Source organism: Punica granatum, chromosome 2, assembly GCF_007655135.1.
Source record: "Punica granatum isolate Tunisia-2019 chromosome 2, ASM765513v2, whole genome shotgun sequence".
Lineage (NCBI taxonomy): Eukaryota > Viridiplantae > Streptophyta > Magnoliopsida > Myrtales > Lythraceae > Punica > Punica granatum.
In genome coordinates, this window is record NC_045128.1 from 16,310,721 (window position 1) to 16,321,992 (window position 11,272).

Sequence of the window (11,272 nt, forward strand, 5' to 3'; positions counted from 1 at the left end):
AACAAAAATATGTAAAATAAATTTTTTTAAGTTAACCCATTTTAATTAATATTTAGCCATGATATTTTAAAATAGTAACTTTTATAATTTAGTTACACTTACCAAAAGTTATAATAGAAATTACAATCGATATTCAAATAACCTTTAGTACGTAAATTTACTATCATAAATTATTAATGTTTCAAATTTTTCGTAATGAATTATGAAGAGAAAATTAAATAAATTATGATACATACCAATTCTTTCATTTTGATATTATCGATACAAAAATTATATAGATATTCTTAAATTGTTGCAATATAATAAGAGCAAAGTACCTATATACAATAGTTCCTTTTAAATATTTCAGAGCACGATCTTCTATGAAATAACTTATATTATTCAATATGTTTTAAAAGTTTTTTATTATTACGTATCATTTATTAGAGAAAAAATTGAAATTCATTAATCTTTTAGAGAAAATGACACTAATTATCTATATTAATACATTTAATGCATAATAAATGTTCCAATTCTAAGTCACATAATGTATTATTATAGATTATAGATTTATTTCCTATCATTTATTAATTCGTTGAGCTCTCATTAATTACTAATAAATTTAAGTTGTTTTTTTTCCGGTAATTTAACGAGGCAGAAGCCCAAAAGAAAATTAAGAGATACAATAACAGGGCATGAAATCCCTAGAGATACTGCCTAACAACAAGGACCCTAGGCTATTAGGAACCGAACTCAAAAAGCGAAACCCCAAAGACATCGAAAATGATCTACTCATAAGCCAATCTGCACATTGATTTCCCTCGCTAAAGGTATGCACCAACATTACCTCCCACTCCCTATTCAGCAAACTACGAACTCCAGCAAGTAAGGAGCAGAGCGCCAGAGCCCCAGTATCATTACCAATTACTAGATGCTTGATAATAAGTGAGTCAACCTCTAAGATCAACTTCCTATATCCCAATTCCCAAGCAATGAGTAAACCAGATTGTACACCCCACAGCTCAGCAACCGGTGACGTTGCGAAGCCAATATTGTGCATAAAAGCAACTATCTGATTACCATCATAGTAGCGGAGAAGGCCACCCACTTTAGCCTGGCCTGGATTAAAAAATACTTTTCAAACTACGGACACATGATTATGAAAAACATATTCTCGTTAAGTAAAGTCTTAAATTCGAGTTTTGCAAAATGATGAAAATCCACGAGAGTTTTACTCTTTCACTAGTCAATAGTAGCCTGACATTACACGGACATTTGCAATATATGTCTAAATTAAATTTGTGAAATAAATATATGAAAATTAAATCATGACGATGGGAAGTACATACGTATGATAGTCTTATGCTAATGAAATAATCTACATAGTACGAAATAATAATAGAAGTAGGTATATAAGAAGAGTGAACGGTACGCGTATAGATTATAATATAGGGAAAGCTTCAAAGATCATTAGAAATATGACGTATGAGATAAACTCTCGTGTCTCCTATTTATAGGAGATTTAACACATAAAATTTAGACATATCACATATTTTGAAAAATCATTTTAATTATCAAGAAAACTTTTAAGTTTTTAAAATATTCTTTTATTATATATTATTACATACAAAGAATGTAGACAAATAGCTTAAATATGTCGAGTATAACGCAAATGACCGGAATTGAAGAGTCAATCGCCGTGGAGCTTAGGGTTTTGTGATTTGGCTAACCACATCTTCTCTTGCCGGCTTTTACATATTATAATGATAAAGGGGTAATTAATAGTCAGAGATGGTTCTATACGATGTTCCGATCGAGAATTAATAGCCGGAGATGGTTCGGTACGATGTTCCGAGCAGGTGAAGAGAGCCGAACAATTACGAACATAGGGTTTTTGACGCAACGTACAAAGCGAGTAACCGTCACAGACCCGTTGATTCGTGCATGAATACCGGAACTACGACCTTATATACCTGTTGATTTTATGAATACCAGGAAGTAAGCATCAAACTCGAATCGATCCGAGATTGGACAAAGCACGAAAGTTCTGAATTTTATTAATAATCTGAAAAGACGACTCTACTCTGCCTTAAGGCTTACAGAAAGCTTAAATAGGGTATTAATAAACCAAAATTGCATAAAAAGAACTAAACTTTCCAAAAATTGCAAAAACACCCTAATTAACATAAATTGTCTGTTTGAGACCCTAAACGATGGAATTTGCCTTAAATATCAAAACATCACAGCTGTGAGTTTTGCTCCGGAGGCCATTTCCTTCAAAATAGGGCCGTCATAACTTATTTTTTTTTTTCAGGTACCGACTTATCAGGTCTTCTGCCGCATCAATTTTCAAACAGAAGCATCTCAGAAGCGCTTTTTTGACTTTTATATATATATATATAATAGATAATAGATATAATAGATTGTTGTAATTAGAATTTCTCGTGCCCTTTAATTCCCTTCTAATAACCCCAGCTCAATCCTCCAAATGGTAGTTTGTTTCTACTAATTAGGAATATTCTCCGCCGCCTCTTTCGTCTCTATATACTCCCATTGATCCACCAATACGATATACATAGTTTTCTCATCCTATAACATCGAAGCTGACGAACAGTGGGGACAACACACATTATTAAAGAAATACTCTCATTAAAGTCATCGCCTACTCCCCTCTTAAATATCCTCTTGGCATTGAAAAAGAAATGCATCAAAATAATGGCAAGACCGTTCATCTCTTCAACTAGCTTCACCATCTGCATTTCTTCACTTCTCTTGATCCTCTTCATCTCTTCTACAGCATATGGAAGTGAGTTGGAGAAGGGGAAGAAGAGGGCTTTGTTCGTGTTCGGGGACTCCACGGTGGACCTGGGCAACAACAACTACATCGAGACGATCCCAGAAAACAGAGCCGACTATGAGCCATATGGGCAGAACGGCTTCTTTGGTGGACCCACAGGGCGGTTCTCCGATGGCCGCGTAATTGTGGACTTCATTGGTAACATTGTTACTTGCTGATCAGAATTACACACGAGATTAAAAAAAAAAAAATCTTTTGGTTCCTGTCTGACAGTTAGTTGCTGGGAGATACTATTACTCGGAAAGCTTTAACTTTGTGCTTAGCCATAAATATACTTTTGGTTGTCGGTTCAATTATGATCCTGCCAAAAACCATTTGGTGCAGCCTCAATTGCTCCCTCGCCTCCCTAGGATTGTCGAACTTATCCACTATTTATTAATTTGTTTGAGGCGTATTTGACTAAGGTGTGTATGTCGTACATGAACAGCTGAATATGCGCAGTTGCCAGTGATCCCTCCATTTCTAAAACCCTCAGCTGATTATTCCAATGGGGTCAATTTCGCTTCAGGCGGGGCCGGCATCCTTCCTGAAACCAACCATGGATTGGTACGCAAAAGTTTCACATCTTAAGAAACGAATTGATATTCATGATCTAATCGAATCAGGTCCATATGGTGAGCGGAGCATCATCTTATAGTATGCAAAGTGACCTCTACTTGTTTTGCCATTCTTTTTTAGGTCATCGATCTTCAGACACAGCTAAAGAGCTTCGAGGAAGTCGAGAAGACGTTAGCAGAAAAGTTTGGGAAGGATGAGACCGAAGAACTGATATCAGCAGCGGTTTACTTCATCAGCACTGGAAGCAACGACTACATGGGTGGATATCTAGGCAATCCGACGATGCAACAGCTTTATCAGCCTCAGGAGTTTGTTGGGATGGTCATCGGTAACTTGACTCAAGCGATCCAGGTAAAAATCCTTAGCCTTCTCATTCACACTTGCACGAACTGTCATATGATTTGTCTTTTAAGGCCTGAAATTGATTGTATCATCATCGGGATCCAGCTGCCCTTTCTTCAGCAACTGAAGCCTAACTTAATCCTGTGATGTGTCCTTTCAGGTTTTGTATGGGAAAGGAGCGAGAAATTTCGGCTTCCTGAGCTTATCTCCACTTGGTTGCTTGCCCGCCCTTAGGGCTGCAAACCCAAGAGCTAATGAAGGCGGTGGTTGTTTCGACGAAGCCTCTGCCCTCGCAATGGCACACAACAATGCTTTAAAGACTGTTCTAACGAACCTCGAATACATACTCAAGGGTTTCAAGTACTGCAACAGCAACTTCTATGATTGGCTTCTTGACCGAATCGAGAATCCATCCAAGTATGGTATGTCTTCAACTTTTCAAGTAACTCTAGTCACTGATACCATTGCTACAACCTTCGATATGCAAATCTTTACATATCATTAAAAGATAAATATATCACAGCTTTCTTATCCATTTTTTAGTTCAATTGGCTAGTGGTAAACCGAATTTTTCATGGAGATGATCTCCAGACCATGTTATGCTGCAAATGCTAATTGCTGCATTTGAACATCTAATGTTAGGATTCAAGGATGGAGTGAATGCCTGCTGCGGGACTGGGCCATATAATGGCATTTTAACTTGTGGAGGCACGAAGAACATCACGACGTACGAGCTTTGTGAGAGAGGAGAGGACTATGTTTGGTGGGATTCATTCCACCCGACAGAGGGGATACATAAGCAGTTTGCCGAGGCACTTTGGAGCGGAACTCCACCATCAGTCGGGCCATACAGTCTCCAAGACCTCTTCTTCAGTCAAGAGAAGCTAACGATTGCCGATGTAGTTGATGATCCAGAAGGCAGAGATTTCTCGCACTTTCAGTAAATCAATCTACAAAAGTCTCAACTCTGTCCTGCACTTCTTGTATACCATTTCTTACCATAACTATAACATTTCTTAGTAGAATCTTAATCGCCGCATAGAAAGATCTATGAATTTCTTATTTGACAATTCATTGCGTTCCAGTTTCTTGAAGCGAAGAACGTGGCGTTTGGTTCGGTGGAATGAAATTGAGGGGAATAGAATTGAAAAGAAGAGGGAATTCGAATTATTAGAATTGAAATTCCGATTCAAATTCTTTGTTTGGTTGCACCTCAGAATTAATAAGGAATAAGATGGGAAAAATTATGAAAAGACTGAAATGATATTAAAATATTTATTCTTAGAGCGCATTCCCTCCATTTAAAAAAAAAATCAAATTAAGATCGTCTTTAAAAGAGTACGGTTCATCTTCTTCATCAACGAAGAAGATGAACAGATGCTACAGCGGGAGTGCAGCGGATCTGGAGGTCTCGATCATCCGCCGAGCCACGAGCCACGAGGTTCTCGATCTTCTCCAACTTCTTCATCAGCCGAGCCACGATGGCACCCCGGAAGGGCAGCGGAGGCAGGAGCACCTCGATCTCCCGCACCAGTCGTCGAAACTCGACCTTGGCCGCGAGATTTGGCCACGGCGAGGCTGGATCTGGCATGGCCGTGCCGAGACCGGCCATTAGATGTCGGGTCTGATGGTTGGGGTGGAGATCGGATGGCAGCGATGGCGGTGGCGATGGGCGACAGTGGCGCGACGGGTGGTGCAACGGCAGTAGCAGTTTTGTAAATAAAACAAAGACCCAATTCTTGAAAGCAAAAAAATTGTAAATCCGAGCAAAATGGGAGGAGTCGTTATTGGCTTTTTTATTTTTTTGACCAAACATGTTATTCGGAAATCCAATTGGATCCCGATAAATCAAGTTGAGCTGGTTTGACCCACTATGGATAAAACTCTTCGAGTGTAAATTTTTTTACATTCATAAGGAATCGAACTCGAAACCTTACTTAGTGCCGAATCGCTTAAATCAACTCACATTTTGCGATTCTTCATTTTTACAGAATTCAGGTGCCGAGAGAATTGCCATTGTAACTCCATTGGCATCAAGGAACATGGGAATGGGAACCAGCCCGGAAAGGGAATTTCGATTCCCTGCTATTCCCATGAACCAAACATGCCAACGGAATGGAATTGTTGATGAATGGTATACATAAGGAAAATAATTTGTGAAGAATAGATAGGGAAAGGATTATTAACTTTACTTTTCCATAGTTTGGTTGCAAGGAAATCAATAATGGGAATCAACAGAGACTGGATAATTATTACGTTCTGCATATAAGAGGACTGCCATTGTTTTGGTAATTATTAGTAAACAAATTTCACACATATACACAGATATATATTTAGATGATAAGACTGGCAACTAAAAGATAACTTTGGATAGAAAATGGGTAGCTTATACGTTGAACTGATGGATTTTACAAGCTGTGAGTGTTTGATGCCTTCATTCATGATTGTCATCATGTATATCTCTACATGTGCACTCTGGTGTAAGGAAGTTCAGTGAGCCTCCAACAAATCTAGTCGAATCGGATCGGCTCACTAAAAAATAAAAATTTCATGCATATCTATACTTGTAAATACCTATTTTAGATCGTGTATTTTCACATGAAGATAATAATGGAATAAAAAGAGGGTTGAGCTTGAACCGCCATGGCCGCCCATAGATCCGCCTCCCCGACTCCTTGGTTTCAACTTTTGAGCTAATGTACTTTTGAGCGAATAATCAACGTCATCAAAGCAGACCCAATATCATATCCATGTCGAAGTTTGTAATTAGTTAGCTTCAAATTAACAAGTTGTAGGCCTTGTAACTCCTCACGGCGTTTTTGGTAGGGGTGATCGGTTCCAGATGCCTTTTTTTTTCACGATACCCGGATCTTATCCTGTAAAGGATAGGTTTCAAGATTTTGAAATCGGACCCTACCCTATTGAATCCTGGAACTAGAACCTACCCATAACTTGTATTATACCACGGGTTTCGGATACCCGGTAGAACCTGTAAATTTTTTTTTTCCAGTACCTAGAATCGACTCTGTTTGTGCTAACATTTCCCAATTCAAGAGTCCAAAACATGAACATTAGAGTACTTGTCGGAATACATGAACAGGATCATTAGAGTTAAATGCCACCATCAAAGGATTAGACAAGGAAAGCAAGTGACTGAGAAGTGAGAATATACCGAAGTTGGTCTGTGGTCTGTCATGCTCGTCGAGGACCTAGTTTCCTATCTACCTGAAAAATAGTCCAAAAACTATTAACTCGAATTTCCTCATGGTGGGAACTACAAATTTCAAATCAATCAACTCATAAACTGAAAAGCCATCAAAATTTGACGGGGCTAATATTCATCTTCCTCAACTAATCCATAAGAGGGTGAAAAATGACCCGGTTCACTAACATCTTTGCATGTTCTGCATCTGGGAAAATTGCAAGATCTTTTTGTGCATCGCTCCACATAATATCTAGAACTCTGCAGCAAGATTTCCCCATTAAGTATAAAAGAGAAAAGTCCAATCACATTTCTGCTCGACTAATGTGCATTCTCATAATGAAACGGATGTAAATACAAGGAAAACATGCAACATTCAGAACTAAGAAGCATAACGGTGGTGAAATTATCAAATTCTGTGAGAAAGGTAAACTCTTAATTCATTCAGAGATACAACATCAAACTCCTGAAAACATGCAGGAAGGTTATATCTCATTTGTTGCATACCTTTTTTTTTGTTACAATATGAGGCTCATGGTACAAGGAAATGGAAAGGAAATCTAAATAAAGGGGCACGGGTAGTCCCACTGATGATAATCGAGCTTGAAACCTCTAGGTTATCAGGTGAGGGCGTTAGCCACTGCAGTACACCCCTTTTCTCATTGCATACTTTATTTAGATAGACATTTGGCCTGAAAAGATGTATATATTAGTTCATTTTTGTTTTATTTGCCAAAAATGTTTACTTTGCTGCTCTTTCTCCTTCACCTCGTTGCTCGTTTTTATTGGGAGAGGATACCTACTAAAGAGATCTCGCTCAATATCCATTATGGAATGGAAATTGGCCTTATCTAGAAGTTATTCCCGAGTACACATTTGCAGGCTTTTCTCCTGCAACCAGATTCACGGGAGCAGCCCCCAATTGAAGAAACAAGTTTGCATATCAGATGATCATAGTTGTTAATATTACTGAAAGTAAAGAACTAAAAATAATTTCGCAGAAAGAAAGATGACTCATCACCTTATCTCTTCCAAGAGCAGCAGCCGAAGCTGGACATCGACAGCCACAGCCCATAGGGCCGATTGCCGAGACTCGAGAGAGAGTGACTGAGTGAGAGACAGACACTAGCCAAGGCCACACGGCAAGCTTTAGAGGGAGCGACGGCCGACGGAAAGGAATGCAAGGTAGCGGGAGGCTAGGAGCGACAACCACGAACGGGTCTAGAGAGAGTGAAAGACAGACAGCGGCAGCCAGAGTCGAGAGTCTTGAGACTAAGTTCATCCAATCTGCTATGTCTGGGGTCTGCTATGTAACTTTACTCTTTTGTTTTTGTTTTTTTTTAATTAGTAAGTATTAGTCGGTTTCGGGCACCGGTTCCGATTCTGGATACCTTGTAAGTAGGAACCGGAATCGGAACCTATTTTCACCGGTCCCTGATTTTAATACCCCGACCCTATCCTATTTTCAATATAAGCTATCCGGACCCTACCCTAACGGGTAGATTCTGACAGATTCCGGAAATACCCGGCATTCGTGCACACCCCTAGTTTTTGGGATACAAACTGTTGAGCTTGGGAATAGGGGTCCCAAAAGTGTTAGGCCTAGCTACCAAGGCCCACGGGCCAGCGAGCCAGTCAAGAAGAAGAGCGGGAGCAGTTATTACCGGCGTCAAATTCAAAATCTATAAAATTTGATTTTGAAAATCACGATTTTTATTTTTATTCCCAAATTAAGTCAAATGGTTAGTTTGACCGTTAAGTGGTGACATGACTATTCGAGTGTATTTTTTTTTCTGACATGGCAAATAGAAAAAATTTCTAAAGTAAAACACCAAAAAATATCGTAGGAGGCTAGTGGCCACCACTGCCTCATTGAAGTTGATGGAGGCCATTGTGTTTGTCAACGACATCGGCGGGTGTAGATGAAATGTCAAAGTCACGCGTTGTTAAGTAAGGGCGAGTATTAACAGTTAATCACACATGGAAAAATATAATAGAAAAGTATAAGTTTATAAGAAATTGAATTTCGCAACCTACTAGCTCGAGCTTTTAGGCTGGAGATTGGTCCAATAACTTATTGAATTAGTGGAATTTAATACATTACCCCCTTATCAAGGTCATCGGAAGACAATCTCGATCAAGAACCTTAAGAGATATCGAGTTCTTCATCAGGGGCAAGTGGCCATGTCGACAACTAGCACCCTCTCGTCGAGGTTACCGGCGACCACGATATCCTCCGACTACCTCAATAAGGAGAGTGACCATTTTTTATTTTTAATAATTTGTGGGCATGGTGGCCCCTAGGAATGGCAATGATGTAGTAAAAAAAACATCATAACTAACCGCACCTTTTTTTTAAACCAAGTAATCGCACCAAATTGATATGGTGTGAATGAGGTTTTAAATTTTAAAAATCATCATGGTGCAGTATGAATACAGTGTTCATAAAAAAAGCGAATAATACAACATCGCATATCTTCTTTTTGGTGAATATATCTATATTTTTACGTAAACCTCCTCAGACACGCATATTGTTTAGCCTCGGCCCATATAAACCAAAACCCACTTCACCCAAATTATAATGAAGAGCCCATGGCTAGCCCCAACTCGCTTAAGCCGTTCAACTATTGAATTTAAGAAAAGATAAAATAATAAAATTAATAAGGTGGTTCTTGTATTGTAGTAACTGACAAGTGAATGAAAGTGAAACCCTAACTCCAATCATGTGAACTTTATACGGCAAATATTTTCTTCAAAACCCGAAAACATTACTCAATGACATTTCAAATAGAGGAGTGTCGTTTGTTGAACAGCTCTTTACTTACCTAAGGACGAGTAAACCCAATGCTCGTGATTTCGGTTCGCAGGGGATGTCAACCATTACGGTCCGATGAACCGTTACACGAGGATAACGAACCTATTCCTTGATATACGGGCTTACTCTTCTATCAGGCTCTTAGTCCGAATCGACTGTTTTCTTCGAATTTACGGTATCAAAACGAATCAAATGAGCGCAGCCTAATCATGCGATAAATAAATAAAAAGTAGCAAGCCCTAGGCAAATAGAGTACCGATAAGGTGTGTAGGATATAGGCCTGCACGTAATAGAACCCTAAATCTGAAATTTTCGGCTCTGTAAAATCAATACCTTAGCAAACTAGGTGTATCACATTCCCCTAAACCCGAGGCAACTCACCAGCCTTCGACCTTCGGGTTGTAAACATGTAGTGGTGACTCATTCTCACGCGTGTTCGTCATGTGTCCCCATGGGAAGGTGGACACTCTCAAGTCGTGCGATTGATCGCACGCATATGGGCCCCGATGAAATGAAATTCAGGTCTGCATAGCCCGAGAGCAACGAAGTGATTTTGATTGGAGGTTTGATGAAAAGTGGGACCCAAGCGGCAATTGTGTTCCTGTATGAGTCATCCAATCAGTGCAGACATTCATCTCCCTATAGGTATGATGAACCCCGACACTCCAATTTAGATTTTTTTTTCTTTTCCTCGCACCAGTCAGTGTATAATCTTTTTTCCTTTTTTGCATTGCCCAATCTACTTATTATAACATACATGTTGCATACATGTGTACTATAAATAGTACATATCTATACTAAATATGTGAATGTATACTATATATAAGAATATATTGAAATTAAAAAATATATATCTTTTAAGGATATTTTGTTTATAATGTTGTACAGGACTTCCCAACCAACGCCGTTCAATTATCTTTTTATGCCTCACCGATACCCCGATACCCAACTTCACCTACCCTATCTTGATGATGGTTATTCATAGATAGAAATTATTATGAATAATAATCAAAATAAGGAAGTTCATTTCAGATAATTCAGGAGAAGAAACTTTTTAATAACTAAGCCTTGAAGTTGCTAGAACCTTTAGGACCAATAAAGTTTTAGTCGAGTTTCAATTGTCTCTGTTCCACAGCCAAAAGTCTGAACAACTAAACAATGTTTTGGTTGCTAAGGGTACAACCGCTGGCAACCGTAAAGTATTTAGTTGTCAAAGATATATCTTATAACAACCAGGTGTTAGCAATTATCTTTAGTTATTATATATGTACTTTGGTTGGGTTAAGGGATGTCATAAGAAACTACTGCCTAAAATATAATCATTACTTTCTCTCAATTATTCATTACTTTTTTATTATTTTTCTCATAATTAAACAATACAATCATTACCACCCCAAATAAATATAATTATTTATAGTTGGAACGGAGTGAAGTTAAACAAAGCCCTACATGTTGATTTTGGTGACTAAATTGAATCTAGTAGTCTTAATCTTTGACAACTTTAAACCTGTTGCTGAAG

The 11,272-nt window shown here is 38.4% G+C and overlaps 1 protein-coding gene and 1 long non-coding RNA gene across 2 annotated transcripts; one reads left to right on the top strand and one right to left on the bottom strand.

The window, feature by feature from the left end:
- The first annotated feature begins 2,658 nt into the window (after window positions 1-2,658).
- Window positions 2,659-4,830, top strand: LOC116197919 (GDSL esterase/lipase 5-like). The gene is made up of 5 exons (XM_031528195.1): window positions 2,659-2,974; window positions 3,264-3,382; window positions 3,515-3,745; window positions 3,897-4,158; window positions 4,379-4,830. Exons 1-5 carry the CDS (start codon window positions 2,695-2,697, stop codon window positions 4,678-4,680), a joined length of 1,194 nt encoding a protein of 397 aa, XP_031384055.1. The 5' UTR covers window positions 2,659-2,694; the 3' UTR covers window positions 4,681-4,830.
- Window positions 4,831-7,313: 2,483 nt separating this feature from the next.
- On the bottom strand, window positions 7,314-8,249 carry LOC116197920. Its single transcript, XR_004155117.1, has 2 exons — window positions 7,960-8,249; window positions 7,314-7,829 (listed from the first exon to the last, which is right to left on the bottom strand). It is a non-coding gene; the product is annotated as an uncharacterized LOC116197920 (long non-coding RNA).
- Between the last annotated feature and the right edge of the window lie 3,023 nt (window positions 8,250-11,272).

Bases quoted from the DNA above. Each gene is read 5' to 3' on its own strand.
- LOC116197919 (XM_031528195.1), top strand. From the start codon at position 2,695: ATGGCAAGACCGTTCATCTCTTCAACTAGCTTCACCATCTGCATTTCT. The intron at 3,746-3,896 runs GTAAAAATCCTT...GTGTCCTTTCAG, and splicing joins ACTTGACTCAAGCGATCCAG to GTTTTGTATGGGAAAGGAGC. The intron at 4,159-4,378 runs GTATGTCTTCAA...ATCTAATGTTAG, and splicing joins CGAGAATCCATCCAAGTATG to GATTCAAGGATGGAGTGAAT.